Source organism: Mustela putorius, unplaced genomic scaffold (assembly GCF_011764305.1).
Source record: "Mustela putorius furo isolate JIRA1106 unplaced genomic scaffold, ASM1176430v1.1 tig00003903_pilon_pilon_pilon, whole genome shotgun sequence".
NCBI classification, from domain to species: Eukaryota; Metazoa; Chordata; class Mammalia; order Carnivora; family Mustelidae; genus Mustela; species Mustela putorius.
The window spans coordinates 1,685,937-1,706,217 of NW_025422051.1; the positions used below are offsets into that span (position 1 = coordinate 1,685,937).

General features: G+C 43.0%; 1 protein-coding gene across 6 annotated transcripts in view; it reads right to left on the minus strand.

The window, feature by feature from the left end:
• Window positions 1-9,148: 9,148 nt before the first annotated feature.
• PAGE4 (PAGE family member 4) overlaps window positions 9,149-20,281 on the minus strand; it is a 155,274-nt gene continuing 144,141 nt past the window's right edge. For 2 of the 6 annotated variants that reach the window (XM_004755106.3, XM_045068408.1), the window contains 4 exons: window positions 12,894-12,979; window positions 12,321-12,426; window positions 10,489-10,620; window positions 9,149-9,260 (listed from right to left, as the gene is read on the minus strand). In XM_004755106.3, the coding sequence (XP_004755163.1) occupies window positions 9,244-9,260; window positions 10,489-10,620; window positions 12,321-12,426; window positions 12,894-12,971 (333 nt within the window). In that variant the 5' untranslated portion in view covers window positions 12,972-12,979 and the 3' untranslated portion in view covers window positions 9,149-9,243. Of the gene's footprint in view, window positions 9,261-10,488; window positions 10,621-12,320; window positions 12,427-12,893; window positions 12,980-13,801; window positions 13,874-14,361; window positions 14,471-14,851; window positions 14,956-20,281 lie in introns of those variants that run through there. The other 4 variants (XM_004755104.3, XM_004755105.3, XM_004755110.3 and 1 more) reach the window with 4 other exon arrangements.

A 20,281-nucleotide genomic window follows, 5' to 3' on the forward strand; every position in this document is an offset into this window, starting at 1 on the left:
GATTATCACATCAAGCCAACCTGTCACCCTCCACACCATTTTTACACTGAAGAGAACATTTATTGAGCACCTACTGTATGTCAGGAACTGTTCCAAGGGCTCTAATGGGTTATCACTTAATCATCACAATAATCATATGAAATGGGTACCACTTCATATGTGAGGAAACGGAGACACGGAGGGATCTGCTCACCTGTCTCTGGCTCATATTGACATATCGTTTCTCCATTATACCGTCCAAGATAGCATTTTCTATCCAATATACCATTTTCTATCATCTGTATCTAAATATCAATTTATCATCTAGACCTTGTTTTTATAAGATTTTCTTTTCAAGTAGGCCTTGTGCTCAACAGGAGGCTCAAACTCCTAACCCCGAGATCAAGAGTCACACAGTCCACTATCTGAGCCAGCCAGGTGCCCCTCATCTCTATCTTTCAAGTTCAAGTTTTCTTCATTATAAAAGTAATACAAGTACATGGTAAAAATGGTAATGACTGGCAACGAATTTTAAAGTCCTCTCTCCTCCCTGCCCATGATCCTAGTTCCACTGCCTGGGCATAATGACTGTTAGTTTCTTGGGTACCCACCCGTAAATTCTCATAGATATGAAAATTGACTACTCTTGATATTGATAGAAAATGAATATGCAAGCATATTTTATACATATATTCTAGACACACGCACGCACACACACACAGCATCATATCCCACACAGTGTTCTACAGCATAAATCTTTGCTTAGCATTTCATCTTGGCCTTCCAGATGCAGGCCAGGGCTGCTTTGGGCTGAGGAGCTCATTTATGCACCCTGGATGCGGCAGTGGCTGCATCCCATGTGCACGAAAGAGCAAGTGGGCCACACTGGAGCCCCAGGTGACAGTGAGCTCTGGGGAGAAAGGCTGTTTATCAGCTGCAGGGAATGGGGACATGTGACCCAGGGTGAGGGAAGCCCGTGGGTGGTTCTCAGGCAGGTTGGCCCATACCTCTGGTGGATCTTGGCCTCTAGCCCTGGTCCTCGAGAAAATTCAGACTTGGATACAGGCCTAGTTCTAGCCTTTGCACATTGCATTTTTTTTTAAGATTTTATTTATTTATTGGACAGATAGAGATCACAAGTAGGCAGAGAGGCAGGCAGAGAGAGAGGGGGAAGCAGGCTCCCCGCCGGGCAGAGAACCCCATGTGGGGCTCGATCCCAGGACCCTGGGATCATGACCTGAGGCGAAGGCAGAGGCTTTAACCCACTGAGCCACCCAGGTGCCCCGCACATTGCATTTTTTTTAGATCTCACTTAGCCGGTGTGGAATCCCTGTTTAAGGTAGGAATTCTCTCCATTTTACAAGCAAAAAGGCTGAGACTCAAACAGGAGCACCTACGTTTCAAAGGTAGACCCATGGTTTTAAGAAGTAGAACCAAGGCCCAAATCTTTTTTTTTTTTTTTAAGATTTTATTTAATTATTTGTCAGAGAGAGAGGGAGAGAGAGCACAGGCAGACAGAATGGCAGAGGGAGAAGCAGGCTCCCTGCGGAGCAAGGAGCCTGATGTGGGACTCGATCCCAGGACGCTGGGATCATGACCTGAGCAAAAGGCAGCCGCTTAACCAACTGAGCCACCCAGGCGTCCCCCAAATCTGTTCTTTGATTCTCTTCCAGAGCACTGTCCACACTGCACTTCAGCAAAGGCTGCTGGGGAGAGATTACCTTGTACACCAACACTATTCCTGGAGAACAGGCTTTGCATCCCCTTGTACAACCCTGATCTTCCTCCCCCATCCTTCCCCTCGTCCATGCAGCTTCCCCCAGCACTGCGGGGCCAGGAACTGAGGATTCGCCAAGTCCAGAAACGTCTCTGGGGCTGCGAAATGGGCCCTCAGAAGCCAGGTCCTGAGGAACGGTCAGAGACCGTGATAGGCCATCATCTCCACAGCTGAGCCTGCCCCCAGCCCCGTGCCAGGCTCCCCTCCCACCCCGGGTTCTGCCCCTCCCGAGAAGGACGAAGCCCCAGGGCCAATCTGGGGACAGGCCTGGACCCCAGATCCCGAGGGGCCCAGCTCCCAAGGCCACTGGGTCCGAGGAGGCACGTCCCTTTGCCCATCTTATCGGTGCTCTGCGGAATCTGTGCCTGCCCCTCACCTCCTCCTCGGGCTCCCAAGGCCGCGGGCGGGGGGCGGGGGCGGGCATGAGGAGGATTTGGCAGTCGGCCTTCTGGCCCAGGGAACGCTGAGCAGCCCGGGGGCAGCGGGAGGGACAAGGCACCACGAGGCCGTGCCTACTGCCCGCACCTCCCCTACAGCTGAGAAAGGGGAAGACACCGCCCCAAGCCCCTTGAGGCTGGCAGAGCCCCGGGGCAGGGCGGGTGGGCTGCAGGTGGGAGTTGGGGAGGGGTGGGGGCGGTAGTGGAGCTGCTGGCAGGGGGAGGGGTGGGCCTGGGTCTGGGGGCCTCGGAGAGCTCCTGCCCGCAGGGCTGCTGGCGCTTGGCCAAAGTGGCCACAGGTGCTGGTCCCAGGGAGTCAGGACAGAGCTGGAGAGGAGATAGCCAGTGTTCAAAGATCGAGAAGAGGGTGTTCTAGGAAGAGTCCGTTCCCTGAGTCCTGGGATGGCTGGCCTTGGCCCGGTACACGCGGCCTGGCTCGTGGGGCTGTGCTGGCTGAGTGAGTATACCCTAGGGGACTTCTGCTTGCTTAGCACTGGACATGGCCCCGCAGCCTGGCCCCTTCATAAAAGGGAGGAGATGGTGCCTGGGCCTAGGGTTAGTGTCAGGGGTTGGTTGTCAAGAATTAGGAGCCCTGGGCTCCTGGGTGGCTCAGTCAGTTAAGCGTCTGCCTTCGGCTCAGGTCATGATCCCAGGGTCCTGGGATCAAGCCCCACATCAGGGTCCCTGCTCCACGGGGAGCCTGCTTCTCCCTCTCTCTCTCCCCCTGCTTGTGTTCCCTCTCTCGTTGTGTCTCTGTCAAATAAATAAGTAAAATCTTTTAAAAAAAATAATTAGGAGCCCTGAAGGAGGATAGGACACCTGCTTGCCATCAGGTTGCCTCTGTGTTGGTTCCGCCAGGGCACAGAGAGAGTTAAACCCCTCAGATAAAGTAGACAGACAGGGGGTGCCATATGCTCCATGCTCTGGGGTTTTGTGCTACACACCACAGATGATGGTAGGAGGGGCAGAATGACTCAAGCTGAGGACCCCAGAGCTGCCCTGCTGCCTCACCTTCCTAAGCCAACTCTTGCTTCAATTCCCTGAAGCACCCCAGCATCCTTGCCGTAAATCCCTGCCCTTTAGGTCTGCAATTAAACCCTCAAATTGGTTTCCTGTGGTCATGAGGTACTTAGTTTAGGATACCCTTCCCACCCAGCTGGCACTTCTCTCCTGTGCTCAACATGACAGACATGAAAATGGAGTATGCTGTCCAGGTTGTACTAGATTTCCTTGCATCTATAAAAATCCAGGACCAGGTGATTGATCGGGAAGGATAAATGTCTGAAGGAAGGACTGGAGTCAGTGCTAGGTCACCCTGATGGCCAAATAAGGGACCTCTGGCAAGGAGGAAGAGATCATTAGGAACATTTTGATAAGTGAATTTGCTATTCAAGGAAAGAGCAAAATCAACATCATGGAAAAATACAGAAATTTTACCATCGATATTTATTTAAGCAGGGAGAAGGAAGAGAGGGGTAGAGAAGGAGAGACGGAGAAAGCAGCACACACACAGAGGAGGGGCAAAGGGAGAGAAAGAGTCCTAGAGCAGACTCTTTGCTGAGCACAGAGTGTGTGGCCCTGGGCTCGATCCCACAACTCTGACATCACAACCTGAGCCAAAATCAACAGTCGGATGCTTAACCAACTGCGCCACCCAGCGCCCCATTGTACCATCAATTTTTTTTTAAAGACTATTTACTTGCCTGAGAGAAAGAGGAGGGAGAAAGCACACACACGCAAGCAGGGGGAGTGGTAGGCAGAGGGAGAAGAAGGCTCCCCGTGGAGCAAGGAGCCCAATGCCGGACTCAATCCCAGAACCCTAGGATCATGACCTGAGCTGAAGGCAGATGCTTAACCGACTGAGCCACCCAGGTGTCCCTACCATCAATATTTTATCATGAAATACATATGGTAAATGGGAAGGAGGGCATTCCAATATCTTTTCAAGGCTCAGAGCCTCTAAGAATCTTAATGTGACCCCGATCTCAGCTCATCAGGCCTGGTCGAACCTTGGCCAAGGAAAAAGCGGATAAGAGTTGTGGTTTTTCCCATTAGGGGTTCATGTGTACACTTTGGAGCACAAGATGGCTCCAAAGTAAATGACTATAAGCTTCTCTTTAAAAATACTTCTCCGGGCGCCTGAGTGGCTCAATTGGTTAGGCGACAGCCTTCAGATCAGGTCACGATCTTGGACTCCCAGGATCCAGTCCCACATTGGGCTCCCTTCTCAGCAGGGAGTCCGCTTCTCCCTCTGACCCTCCCCTGCCCCATGCTCTCTTTCTCTCCTTCTCTCATTTTTCCTCTCAAATAAATAAAATCAAAAAAATAAAAAAATAAAAATACTTTTCTGGGGCACCTGGGTGGCTCAGTCAATTAACTGTCCAACTCTTGATCTCAGCTCAGGTCTTGAGTGCAAGCCCTGCAATGAGCTCCACGCTGGGCATGGGGGCCTACTTAAAGAAAAATAAAATAAAACAAAAATACTCTTCCAATCTAATAGCAGATTTTTATCATTTTAGAAAAACAGATACAGTCACCATCAAAATTCAAAAAAACTGGAGTCCCTGGGTAGGCTCAGTCAGTTAAGCAACTGTCTTCAGCTCAGATCATGATCCTGGAGTCCTGGGATCCATTCCCACATCAGGCTCCCTGTTCAGTGGTGAGTCTGCTTCTCCTTCTCCCTCTGCCCCTCCCCATTGCTTGTGCTAATAAATAAAAAAAATCTTTTTTAAAAATTCAAAAATCATAGAAAGGTATAAAAGGAAAAGTAGAAGTCCCCAGGCTGCTTTCTAATCTTTCTTCTACTTAGAAATTCCTCCTTGGGTCTTCCAATATTAGCCTTCCCACATTACTGTGGAAAGGTATCCCTAGTCCTATCCAAGGCCACCTCCTCCATTTGTGCCTGGATCCCATCCCTATGGCCTTATCAAGGTCTTCCATCCTCTCCTGTACCATTCTCCCCAGAACACAAACATGCCTTAATTATCACTCAGGCGAAGAATAATTCCCCCTCCTTGCCTCATGTCAGCCTCCTAGCTCAATTTCCACTTCCTTCTTCCTCACATCAAAACTCAAAATACATTTTTAAAATATTTTTATTTATTTGGCAAACAGAGATCACAAGCAGGCAGAGAGGCAGGCAGAGAGAGAGAGGAGGAAGCAGGCTCCCCACTGAGCAGAGAGCCGGATGCAGGGCTCGATCCCAGGACCCTGAGCCGAAGGCAGAGGCTTTAACCCAATGAGCCACCCAGGAGCCCCATCAAAATACATTTTCTATAATCACTATATCAATTTACTCATCTCCCATTTCAACTTAATCCTCTTCAGTCAGGCTTTCCTCCTCCCCCGAAAGTAGCTCTTATGAAGGTCTCTGCTGACATCCATCTTACCAGATTAAGAGTTTCCTATACCCTTTTTGCATGACCTCTCACCATTTTAAATTGTTGACCGCTTATTACTTCTTTCAACAATTTATTTCCTTTAGATTTTCCTGGTAACACATTCACCTAGTTTCTTCCTACTTTTTGGTAGTCCTTTTTCTCAATCCTAAATTCTTCCTATGTAGAGGGCTCCAGGACTCTGCCTATGGCTCTCTTCTCTATATGATCTCTCCCTAGGTGAGCTCCTGTCAATCCACTAGGACTTCTAATGCTTTCTACATTTCTAATGAATTTCAAATTTATACCTCTCTCCTAAATTCATTATATCCAAATTCTGACAACAGAACAATAGGCAGTAAGTAACCTCACATTTGACAGAGATAGGAAGACACATTTCCTGATTCTGCTAGCCTAAGCAGTCTACATAAAGACGGTTAGAAGTTGGAAAACCCCTTAAAGAAGAGTCTACGGAAAATACAATACCTAAGTTGTGGGTTATCAACTTAGTGGAGGCTGGTGTGAAAGAAATCGTCCCTACCCTGAGTTGAACAGGAAGTTATGTTACCCACCTCAATTAAAATCAATTGAATGGAGATCTGAGAGAGCCACTAAAAGACACCTAAAACATGTTAAGAAAGGAAGACTGGCATTTCACCGGCCATATGCTCTGTGCTATAGAAAATCAGAAACCCATTCTAGTGCTGCAGTGAGAATGGAGTGTGATGACCAAGTTTTTATAGAGCGTAAAGTGTATCCCCTGGAGACTGATGCCTGGTTTTTGCCTAGAGAAATTTCAAAGAGAAAGGCTTGTAGAGCAGCAGCCTAGGACAGCTGGGAGAAAAGTAACCGCAACATAGGAACTAGCTCTATTATCACTTTCTGACATGGCAAGAATGAACTCGTTTCCGAAAGGTCAAGTGGATGCTGAGAAACGTCACAGGAATTGAGCCACTGTCCAAGGGTCCTTGCCTTGTCAGGGCAAAGGGACCACAGCATTAAAATTAAGTACAGGGTAGGAACACTAAGTTAGGCAGCGTAGGTAACCTACATTCAACAAGGGAATACACATTCTTTTCAAACACATATGGAATTTTTATAAAAACTGACCATATGCTGGGCCATAAAAATACAAAAAAATTTCGGACAATTGAAATATACAGCATAGATCCTCTGACAGAATAATTACACTGAAAAGATTATGTATTTAGTTGGTGAATACACAGCTCTACTTCCATTATTTATTATTTATTTATTCCATTTATTAATCACAATGTGCAAATCTTATACATCCTTCCTCACTGATTTTTGTCTGCTTACTCTGTTTTCTCCTTGTGTTCTGCCATTTTTCCATTATGTTTTGAAGCCACATTAGGTTCATATTTAAAATTGTTAAATATTCCTGACAAATTGATTTTTCTACATGAAATATCCTTTATTCTCTAGTAATGCTTATTTATCTGAAAGCTTATTTTAGCTATTTTGTGCAGATTATCTTCTGCCCATCTTTTTACTTTCAAATTTTCTGAATTCTTATGTTTTAGCCGTGTCTCTCTCTTTTTTTTTTTAAAAGATTTTATTTATTTATTTGACAGAGCGAGAACTCACAAGTTGGGCAAAGGCAGGCAGAGAGAGAGGGGGAAGCAGGCTCCCTGCTGAGCAAAGAGCCCAATGCGGGGCTGGATCCCAGGACCCTGAAATCATGACCTGAGCTGAAGGCAGAGGTTTAACCTACTGAGCCACCCAACCGCCCCTCAAATGTTTAAAAGTTAAGGAACACAATGAGTAGTCCATAGTTCAAAGAAATCAGAATGAGAATTAGAAAATATTCTGAGTTAAAGAACAAGTATACTATATACCAAAACTCGTAAGATGAAGCTAAAGCTCTATTTAGGAAAAATGTTATAATTTAGTATTTTTCAACGACTTTATTTGTAAGAGAGAGACACAGGGAGAGGGGGAACACAGCAGAGGGAGTGGGAGAGGGAGAAGCAGAGCAGAGCAGGGAGCCTGATGTGGGGCTCGATTCCAGAACCCTAGGATCATGACCTGAGCCAAAGGCAGACACTTAACAACTGAGCCACCCAGGTGCCCCAAGAATGCTGTAATTTAAAAGTGTACATTATAAAGGCTGAAAATCTGTAAGCTGAACATTTTTTCAAGGAATAAGAAGAACAGCAAATTAAACAGAGAAAGAACAAAAATAGTAAGTGTGAGAGACAAAGTTAATAAAATAAAGAACAAAAATAGAAAAGGATCAGCACAGCCAAAGGATGGCTTATTTTGAAAAACCTAGTAATGCTGGTAAGCCTATGGTGAGACTGGTTAAGAACACAATTGAGAAGGCACAAATTATCAGTGCTAAGAATTAAAATGGCAGTATCGCTACAGATCCTGTAGACATTAAGAAAATAATGAGAGGATATTATGGAAAACTCTGTAATGAAAATTTGGACAACACGGACAAAGCCCTATAAAAATAAAAGCCAAACTAACCAAAGAATAGAAAATATTAAATCATTAATTTCAAACTTTCCTAAAAACCAGGTCCAGATGGCGTCACCAATTAATTCTATCAAACACTTAAGAAATAATCCCAAAGTTAGATGAACTCTACCAGAAAACAGAAAAAGAAGATACATACATCCCTGTATTTATGAAGCCAGAATAACCTTGAGATCAAAGCCCAAGATGGAGTACATAAAGTATGGGCCAATCTCACTCATGAACAAAGACATAAATATCCTGAACAAAACATTAGAGAGGGGAATCCAATAATACATAGAAAGGACACTATATCATGACTTAAATTGGGTTTATCTAGGAATCCACATTAACAGATTAATGAAAAAACCTCTTAAGATCATCTCAATCCATGGGCATAAGTATATGGTAACATTCAACAAATATTCATGGTAAATACCCTTAGCAAACTAGGAATAAAAAGGAACTTCCTTTTTAAAAATTTATAGTATAGGGCACCTGGGTGGCTCAGTGGTTTAAAGCCTCTGCCTTCAGCTCAGGTCATGATCCCAGGGTCCTGGGATCGAGTCCCGCATCAGGTTCTCTGCTCAGCAGGGAGCCTGCTTCCTCCTCTCTGTCTGCCTGCCTTTCTGCCTACTTGTGATCTCAGTCAAATAAATAAATAAATCTTTAAAAAAAAATTTAAAAATAAAAAAAAAATAAAAATTTATAGTATACATTATAGTGAAAATGTTGAAAGAGAAATCAGGAATATACAAGGATGTCTACTATCTTTGCTTTTATCCAACATTGTACTCAAAAGGATGTGGCCAGTGTTATAAAGGACAAGAACTACAAGGTAGAAAGATTCAAAAGGAGGAAAGAATACTGTTATTATCTGCATATGGTATGATTATGTATATAGAAAATCCAAAAGGACAAAGAGATACACTATTAGAATAAACTTAGCCAAGTTGCCAGACAAAATCATGACACAAAAATAAACAGACTTCATAGAGCAGCTGTAAACAGAACACAAAGAGTTTTTTAAAGATACCATTTATAATAATATCAGGTTCCTAGGAACAGATTTAACAGAAGATATGCATGACAACTTCAGAGCAAACTTTAAATCTTTATTGAGAGAATTTAAGCCAAATTATCAATATAACAAACTGTATGTGTGGCTTCATCTTCTCTTCTTTTTAACTTACGACTGTCCATCACCTAAAACATAAATGTAACAGTTGGGTACATCACTTAGCAGAACTTAGACAATAATAAAAGTACACGGAGGACACTACAGCATTGGTTTTATAAGATGGAACTAAAACCAGAACCCTAACCAGCAGATAGATTTCTATGCAAATGTACATTTTCAGCATATAAGCACTAACTTTTTAAATGCATCACTCCTTTTGGTGGCATGAAGAAAAGATTTCTCAAACCCAGAACAGATTAAATTCCAAGAGCTTATTTAAAGATAATTTTAAGTAGTGAGCAAAATATGCCAGTGATTTCAGTTAAAAGAAAATCAACCAAGTAGGAACTCCAAGAGCAAAACAAAACAAGTAAACCCAGTGTCATTCAAATTCATTCACTTGAAATAATCTCCTAATCATCCATTTCAGCTAAGATAATAATGTCATACTTGGAATTGTTTTAACTACAGAGGACAAAGGACATTATTCCATTTGGTTTGTCTCTTTTGTGCAAAATTATTTCTTTGATCTAGCTCAATCTTTATATGGTCTATTTATAGTATGGTGGCCATCTTGTTCATTTGCATCTATTGTCCTGGTGTAAGCAGTCAACAGTATTCCCTTTAACTCTCAAGAGTGGCCTGGTTTAGATGATGATAATTACATAGTCACCAAAAAAAAAAAAAATTACAGATCACACTAATTATACAACACTACCATCATAGATGACATTAAAATGTGAAGGAAAATATTATCATTTCTCATTGGTAGAGCTCACAGTTTAAAAAAAAATCAACAAACTAACCTATAAAAGCCAAAACAAAGAGAACCATATTATTTTTTGGTGTCTAAAAGAAATAAAAAATAGTTATTTTTTAGAAGTAGCTTAGGCAAATAAAAAGAAAATCAATAATACTGTGTTGTTTAGATATCCAATTGGCACTTGGCTATGTTAAACAATTTCTATACTTTAAAAAGTATTTGACAAAAACAATAAAAATAAAAAATAAAAAGTATGTGACCACTTGCATTGGGTTTCAAAGAACTTCTATTCCAAAGTAACACTTCCATATTTTATAATTCAACAACATGGCTTTGATACATATTTTTTGCTCTGACACCATCTTTGAATCAAACATTTGATGTCTGTACTACCTTTCAAATAAACTTTATATTTGTGATTTATTACAAAAGTATGATAATATTGCAGGAAAAACCAACCCCATGACTTGTATTCTTAATGGATAACTTACCTGCTTCTTGAACTTTAGCAAATGCTAGATCAGGTGTAGTCTTCCCTTTCACATCAGGGCCATCTCCACTCTCACCTCCAGTCTTTTCCAGACCCTTTTCCTTTTCCTGGCTTTCAGCTTCCAGTTCAGGTTCTTAAATAAATAAACAGAATTATTAATGTAAGCAGTAAACCATAAATTAATCTTACTAAATACAGCTCTGTAGGTTAGTACTGTAAAAAATGTGATGTATAAAAATACATTGAGCATTAAAAAGTTTTCTGCTAGAAAGTGGAGTTGCCTTTCTCATACATTATCTCCTCTATGAAGCGTTTCCTTTTCTAAAACTGTTTTAAGACAACTTAGCTGTCACCTTTGTAACCTATATACATTTATATTATTATACTTACTAGATCAGCCATTTGTTTACATAAATTTTTGGCAAGATGGTGAGCTCAAAACAGAAATCATTCTCTCGTTTATATTTTTATCTTCAGCATCTAGTACATTACCTGCCACCAAGCAGGCCCCAAAAAATGACTGAAAAAGTCATTACCAATAGTAAGATTAGACAAACCCAAGCTGAAGAACGTTTTACAAAACATTTGTTTTTGACTCCAAAAAATGTCAGTCATGAAAGACAAAAGAAAGACTGAAGTACTCTTCTAAGAAAAAGAGAGATGACAATTAAATACAATGGGTGGTTTTGGGTTGGATCCTGGATCAGGAAAAAATAATGGTATAAAAGATATTATTGAGCCAACTGACAAAACTGGGTTATTACTAGGCTAACAGACTACATATTAGATAAGGTTTTCTTAATGTTAAAGTTCCTAAATTTGATCATTGTACTGGGGTTATATAAAAGAATATCCCCCTTTTTTAGGAAACAGATACTGAATTACCTTGAGAATAAAGGGTTATATTTGAAACTTCTGCTCAGATAGCTTATATTTGTAATTTACTCTCAGATGGTTTAGCAATAATAATGTGTATTATTATCGAATGAAAAGGTGGTATGTGGCACAGGTTAGCAATTAGTGAATTGACATTGAAGATACAAGAATACACTGTACTTTCTTAAAACTTTTCTGTAAGTTTTAAGTATTTTTAAAGTAAAAAGTTAAAAAAAAAAAACGAGTATGTGACAACTAGGGGCACCTGGGTGGCTCAATCAATTGAGCGTCCAACTCCTGGTTTCAGCTTGGGTCGTGATCTCAGGACTGTGGGATCAAGCCCCACATCATGCTCTGCACTCAGCAGGGAGTCTGCTTGAGATTCTCTCTTTTCCCCTTCTGCCCCTCTTCCCACTCACACACGCACCCCTCTCTCTCTAAAGTAAATCAATCTTAAAAAAATGTATGTGACAACTAGATTATGGTTCAGGAAAACAAAAATATTGAAGACTTCAACAGCAACTAGGAAAGGATTTCACATTTTTGTTTCTCTAGTATTTCAAAAATTACAATCTAAGAGCTAATCAAAATATATCTAGGTTTGCTTAAATGTTTGATGCAATGACTTAAACCCAGAAAACAGCATTCAAAAAAAGCCAAATTTAACTAGTGATATAGTATAAATTCTATCTAAATTTAAAGTTATTTCCCTTAGTTTGTTAATTTAGAGCCTTGGCAAGAATTCTATTCCCCAAGCATGCCAAATAATTTAAAATATGGAATGGTAAAGTGCTCAAAGAAGGAAAACTTGTCAGAGAGGGGCTATAGTCAGCTGCAACTATACCTTTCCCTTCCCAAACAGGTTTCCAGCCAATTTTCAGGGAACCTTTTATCTATTTCTATTACTAATAGAGCCTAATAGATGAAATACAACATGTTTCTCCATCCCCTCATCACCTTGAACCCCACATGCTCCTTCTTCTCTCTCTTGTCCAGGCTCAATCTCTGGATCCTCAGTAGGTGGTTCCTTTTTTTGAGGTGTTTTTTTACCTGGTTGCTTAGCCTTGGGGGAGGGTAGGTGCAAATAAAGAGTATTGACATTAATACTATCATAAGAGAAGACACAAATATACATACTACATGGAAATAATTATAAATATGAATCTTTCTTATGCTCTTCTAAGTATTCAGTAAAATTATTCTTTCTATATAGAAAATATTCTGAGAAAGCAATTATCTGCAAGGACCAGTATTTCGGGAAACCTTTCTAATCTTTTCTGAGATGCGGTACTTGTTTATTAAAAAGTACAATGAGAAAGCCATAGAGATAATTTCCAGCCCAATTTACATATCCAAGCAACAACAGAAAATAAGTCTTTTTGCTCAGTCTCTCTCATGGGATTAATTTTTCACCCATTTTCAACAAGGAAGTCCTTTAAACAACAGATCTATATTGGTTCAACAACTTTTTCAATGGCTTTTCATAAAAAATTATTTCTGGCAATGGAAGGAAGATGTTAAAGCACTCACAACTCCAGGTTCATCCAGCTTAGAAGATTTTTTTCCATCTCCCTTTCCTCTAGATTTTGATCTTACTCGAGCACTCATATTTCTCACTGAAAGTAGAAAATCATTAACTGAAGATTGTAATAAAACAATAATTCTACTGGACTATCTTCACAGCCAACTGCTGCTTATAAATTCTTTACATTTGTAGGGATTTCCAAAACAAAAAAGATTAGTTTTCATTAATTTAATAATATACTAATATTATAAAAATATTTTATTACTCTTTTTAAAAAATTAATAATTTTTATTAATCTTGAATTAATAACCACTGCTTATTTTCCAATCGCATCAAATTAGGCTGTCTACAAAACCTCTGTTTCACAGGAATTTGGCAGACAAGGGACCTTCAAGTACCTGAAAAAAGACATACGACTTTCCCAAAAAGATTTAGTTTCACAATTGGACGCCCAACTATGAGAGATTTTGTTATATATAGCCCTGTCCACCTCTCCACTACCGTTCCCAATTCTGTGCTCTATCAGCAGTTTCAGGTGCCTCCAGAACTCAGATGCCTCCAATAGCACCCCTTAGACTCCCCATCTTCATCTGGCACCCTCCCCTCCACAGCCCATCATCTCCCCTTTCCCAGGCCCACCACCACAGGGGTCATGGTGGCCATACCTGTGAGGAGGATAACAACCTCAAAGAACTTGCTCCCCAGAGACCAGGAACCACACTGCCCCCACCCACCGAAAGCCAGTACCCTCCTCACACTCAAACTTGAACTCCTGGTTGGACTAATCTGCGGACCTACTGATTGAGTCTCAGTGAGAAAAAATCCACACGTTAAGACTGGACCCGCTAGGCTGAGCACCCAGAAGGCTTTGCACATGCCCCCTCATCAACCACCACAACTCACTCACACTTACACTCCTGGGAGAATGACTGAGTCTCCAGGACAAAGAACCCAGACCGAAAGACGCGACCGGCGCAGCTCTGCACAGAAAGCTTTTTGCACACGTCCCACACCAGTGGCTGATGGGAAGGCCTATAGCACTGGGCATGCGCACTGCTATAGCACATGCCACGTGGTAAGGCTTTCCCTGCCCCCCACCCAGGGCCTCACCACAGCTAGGCACTGCGCATGTGCACTGCAAGTGCTTTAGGGGAAGGACTTCCCTGCCCCCCTCACGGAGGCCTCACGAAAAACTCCCGAATCTGCTCTCTATTGGCAGTTTCCGGTGCTGCCAAGACCCAGATATCTCAAATAACATCACCAAGATTTGCCCCATCTTTATCTGATACCCCCTTCCTCACCCACCCACCATCCTCCCCCGCCTCAGAGCCCCCCAACAAAGACAAAACCCATGGCAACTGCAAGACCCACGAAGAGAAATGTGATTACCTCAGGAACCTCCCTCCTCTGAGACAAAAAACTATACCACCCCGACCTGCCTTTAGTCCGCTCGTTCTTTCCTCACTCACTCACACTTACGCTCCTGGGAAAACGATCGAGTCTCTTGGAGAAAGAATCCAGACAGAAAGACGCGACTGGCACAGCTCTGCACACAGGGCTTTTTGCACACGTCCCACACCAGTGGCTGATGGGAAGGCGCGCAGCACTGGGCATGCGCACTGCTACAGCATATGCCACGCGGTATGGCTTTCCCCATCCCCCCACCCAGGGCTGCACCGAAAATTCCCAAATCTGCCCTCTTTCAGTTCCTGGTTTCTCCAAGACCCAGATATATCAAATGATGCCTCAAACTCTGCCCCATCTTCATATGGCCCCCTCCCCTCCACTTGTTCTCCACCGTGACAAAAGCCATGGTAGCTGCAACGCCTATGAGAAGAATAAAGACCTCCAAGGCTTTCCGCCTCAGAGACCAGAACTACATGGTCCTGACCCACCCAAAGCCCACTGGCTCCCTCCTCACAGTCGCATTTAAACTTCTACACAGACTGATCTGGAGACCTACCTATTGAGTCTTGAAGACAGTGAGAAAGAAATCAGACGGTACGATGCGACCTGCACGGAACTTCACCGGGACCGCTTTGCACACGTCCTCACACCAGTGGCTGATGGGAAAGTGCTGGGCACTGGGCATGCGCACTGCATCCCGCATGTGCTGCACGGGCGGGGCTTTCCTCATCCCTTCATCCGGGAACCCACCGAGGATTCCTGCATCTGCCCTTTGTCGGCAGTACGTGATACCTCTGGCACCCAGACGCCTCAAATAACATCCCCCAAGACTCCCGCTAACTTCATCTGACCCCTTTGCAGCCCACCGTCCTCCCTTGTCCTGGCCCCGCCGCAACATGGGCCATGGCAGCCAGAGGACCTTTGAGGAGAAAGATGACGACTCGGAGGAACTTCCTTCTCAGAGATTACAGATCTCTCTGCCCCGACCCAAGACTCAGGTCTTGCTGGCTCCCCATGACACTCATGCATTCACCCTATTCGCTTTAACACTTGCGAAGAGACAGCAGAGAGCCTGTGGGAGAATTAGAAAGGGAAAGAAAAATGGCATCTATCTTCCGTCGCCACCTAAACACAGCCTCTGCGGAGTCAACTTCACCAGCCAATCCCAAACTTTGGGGGTACGTGTAATAACACCTGTGGGTATAGGCAGTGATGTGTGTGTCACATAGGCTGTGGATCCAGCCTTCCCCAACCAAGCAGACTCTGCCCTGCCTGGAACAAGGCATTGTTTCTGAATCCTGGGATACTTGTCCTTCCCTTCTCCACCCCCAAAATATGTCAATGCGTCTAGGACTGTTCCCAGTCCTGCATTTCACCTGCCAATTGGCCCTCCAAATTTTCTCCTCAGTGCAACTGTCCCAGGGCCCTCAAGAGAATCTTAGGCTCCCCCAGAGATGTGTGAAAGCTTTTAGGCTCTGAAAGTGTGCAAAGCCATTTTAAGCATAAGAGGAATCCAGAAAATGTAAAGAAAAGTATTGCTAAATTCGAATATATGAGCTTTAAAACTTGTACATATCCTGTAACCCAGCACTTCTACTTCTAAAACTTTGTGTTAGGGCATCTGGGTGGTTCAGTTGGTTACGCATCTGTCTTCCACTCAGGTCATGATCCTAGGGTCCTGGGATCAAGTCCCACATTGGGCTCCTGGCTCAGTGGGGAGTCTGTTTCTCTACCCACTCCCCCTTGCCCATGATCTATCTTTTTCACTCTGTGTCTCTTTCAAGTAAATGAAAAAAATATTTTAAAGATAATAAAACTTTATGTTAAGGAAACTGTCTTGGATGTGAATAAAGATTTAGATACATGGGTTTTCCAAAGGAGCTTAATTTATAGAATAATGGTCATGGATTTGCTATATAACTAAACTGGCACATTTGAAAATGGAATGTGGCCACCCATCAAAAGCAATACTGACTAATGTCTGCTGTCATATTGGTGCTGCTTACATTGAGTTATTAACTTGAAACAGCTGGTTATGTAGCATTGTGTATGTGCCGCATGATCCCAAAAGGAGAGGATTTGGTAAAGTTCACTTCCTACTCCTCTCAGACAATAAATATAATTTGTTTTCCTGAAGCCAGCATGTTCCAGGGCTCCAAAGACACATGGTACTCCACAGGTAACACAGGAAGTAAAATGCAGTCCTCAGGATTGTAGGTCTCCTGCATCTGGTAAACCTCCAAAGGCTTCACCATGACCTAGGTGGTCTGGTCCTCCACTGTCGTGGAAAAAGGGAGGGGAGGGGAGGGGAGAAGGAGGACAGGCAGCCCACTGTTGCTGCTTTTGGCAAAGGTAGGTGGACACCTACAAGACAGAAAGGAATTTGCCCTGCCCTTGCCTATCTCCACCCCCACCAAAAACCCTTTCTTTCTTTCATTCCCAAACTCTGCAGGTCGCCTTTAGAGAAGCACACATTCTTTGAGAGTTAGAAAGATCCCCTGTGGCAGAAGTAGGATTGCCACATCCCTCCCTCTCTGCCTTCCTCTCACCCTCCCCGTCTCATACAGAAGAGATCTAGAGTCAATTTAGAGCCAAGGGTAAAGAATATATAATTTTTCCTTGATTTCACTAATTAGGGATAACCACTTTTAATATCTAATCAGGAGCTGTTCCTACAATTCAGATCTTCTTGTGTATGAAATAAAGATTTACTGAGAAGGATTGAGGTCTCATACTCTTTAATCAGCATAAACTGTGGGATCTGGCCTCAGTCTCATGTTTCTCCTTGGGTGAGCTGTTTTACTGGCTCTTAGTCATTTCCTGTTATCTCTTGGAAAGACTATCTGCTGCCCAGCTGTCTCCCTGACCTTGGTGCTTTGTCTGTTGGCAGCAGCTGCGCTCTCTGGGTAGGATCAAGTTTCTTCAGGACACTGGGAAGATGGGGTCCAGTCTGTGTGAGAGCTTGGAGTCTAAACTGAAGAAAAAAAATCCAATTTGCCCTGTGCTCCAAGCCTTCCAAGTAACCTCATACTCGGACAACATCAAGACAGAGCAACCACTCTGACCAAGGACACTCAGGTACTCCCAAGACCTTGTTTGTATCATTGTGAAGATGGTAGATAGCATTCCATTTTATTTGTTTCATGGCACAAGTAAAATCTGCTCTTCACAAATAATTCATTCACTGAGAATTGCTCAGTTCCACTCTCATGTCATTATTATTTAAATCCCAGCATGAGGTCATCTCATTCTGGGCAAAATTAACACCTGGAAGTAATAGTGTTGTTGTTAGGACCACTGAGGGGAGCCAAAAGGCATCCCTTTCTGCCATTCCTGTCCCTCCCCTTCCTCACCATAGCAGAAGGAAAACAGACTTTTTGTCCACCCATTTACTATTGTTGGAGGTGATAATCAAGAATAGGGACTAGTGGGCGCCTGGGTGGCTCAGTTGGTTGGGCAGCTGCCTTCGGCTCAGGTCATGATCCCGGACTTCCAGGATCGAGTCCCGCATCAGGCTCCTTGGGGAGTCTGCTTCTCCCTCTGACCTTCTCCTCTCTCATCTCTCTCTCTCACTCATTCTCCCTCAAGTAAATTAATAAAATCTTAAAAAAAAAAAAGATAAAATTAAAAAAAAAAAGAATAGGGACTAGTGACTGTGCCCAGTCTGAAGTGGAACACGTATCAAGGTCCAACCCTAGGCCAAGGCCCAGGTGGTACATGGGCCAAAGGTAAGCTCTTTTCAGACTGTCCAAAAAACCAGCGGGAGAAATGTGATATATGTACCTGGGTCAGTTATGAGAAGGATGTATAGACACAAGGCCATGCCGAAGCCATGGTGAGGTGGCAGCTGTGACTATACTGTGAGCGGGTAATGACCCAACCTGTTTCCAATACCTGAAGGAGGGAAAGAGTAGGGTCACATACTAAAAGTGTGTGCTTCAGGAAATGATGGAGGTGGGGAGTGCTCTGTTCTTCCCTGTCTCAGCTTCTTCTGGCCTAGGTACTGCCCCTGTGGGTCTGCATATAGACCAGACCTGGGAGTTACTGCTCATAACCACCACCTTCATGTGTATTTGGGAGAAATCCCAACAGCTAGCCTTGGAGAGAGAGCAATAGAGGGTATTATGGGTTGTGTCTGTGTTGAGGTGTTATGGGTTGTGTCTGTGTTGAGCCCCAACAGCTCGTATAACCCATCCCCAATCCTTTACATGAAGGAGAGGAAACAGGTTTAGAGGTTCATGAGAAACTCCTGACACTCTCATTATTTCTCAATTAGTAATGCACTAAGCATTCTTTCCCAGCCATCTCCCTTTTGGGATTCATTCTAAAGGTATATCCATCCAAGTAGACTGCGGTATATACACAACAATTCTAAGAATGCAAAAACTGCCTGTGTGTTCAGTAATGTATTTGCTCATAGGAATTGCAGGAAAACTAGACAATGGAAATTTTGCAGCCATTGAAGAATTAGATAAATTAACACATATCGGTATATACTGATGTCCATTAAATAAGGTTAAATAATACCAAAAAGGCATAGAGCACTATAGTATAATATTGTTTATTTTAAACAGATACATGTGCATCTATGTGTGTGTTTTATGTTGATTATCCCTCATCTTTTTGCTATTATAAGAAAAATTAGAATGAACATCACATTCTTCTGCTGTAGCATGCTTTTCTCATATTAGAATGTATTCCTGGAAACTGAATTGCTGAATGAAAGGAAAGTGGGGGCTTTAAATGTTTTTAATTTGTCTTGCTAGATGACTCAAAGATAGGAGAAACCATTTCACACTACAGCTTGTGTATAAAAAGACCCGTTTTCTTTTATTTTTAAAGATTTTATTTATGGGGCACCTGGGTGGCTCAGCGGGCTAAGCCTCTGCCTTTGGCTCATGTCATGATCTCTGGGTCCTATGATCGAGCCCCACATCCGGCTCTCTGCTCGGCAGGGAGCCTGCTTTCCCTCTCTCTCTGCCTACTTGTGATCTCTTTCTCTCTCTCTCTGTCGAATAAATAAATAAAAATCTTCCACCCTTGCAATTGTTGGGTATAACATTAGTTCTTTTTCTGCTATTTTGATGGGAGAAAATGGTCCCATGCTAGTATCTGAATTTGCACTCTTGATAAATAATAAAGGTGAACATTATTACTCAAGTAATTCATGCTCATAGTAAAAAAATATATGAAGTCAGAAAGGGGAGAATTGAGAAACAACGGAGAGGCAGGCAGAGAGAGAGAGAGGGAAGCAGGCTCCCCGCTGAGCAGAGCGCCCGATGCGGGACTCGATCCCAGGACCTTGAGATCCTGACCCAAGCCGAAGGCAGCAACTTAACCCACTGAGCCACCCAGGTGCCCAAGTATCCGACTCTTAATTTTGGCTCAGGTTGTGAACTCAAGATTGTGAGATCAAGCCCCATGTCAGCTCCACACTGGGCATGGAGCCTGCTTAAGACTGTCTCTCCCTTTCCCTCCACCTTTTCCCCTCTTCTCCTCCTCATTAAAAAAAAAAAAAAAAAAAAAGCTCTCTTCTCTTTGTCATTTTAATGCATATATTTCTATATATATGTATATATGTATGTGTATAGATAGAAAGATAGATAGATCTATCTATATATATATATGTCTTACACATTCATTCTAGATTATCATCCATGCTGCAGCAAACATCCTCATGAATCATTGCCTGCCTACTTCCTTAATGATTTGAAAAAAAATTCTACATGAAGAAATAGCAGCTTAAGAGTATTTACAACTTGCCTGACATCACATCCTCTGACAAGGTATTCCAGGAATTAAACCTGTCTGATCCCACTGCATTTGGTTGTTTCTTTACATTGTGTTGCCTGGTGGATCAAGTTCCCTTGAACCCTTTAGCTCAAGGAGTTTAGCAACCCCATGACCATCATCCACAAGAGGTGATGTGGTGTTAAGTACCATATGTGCTGGAAGCAGCACTGGCATGAGGAACATCATGAGCTAA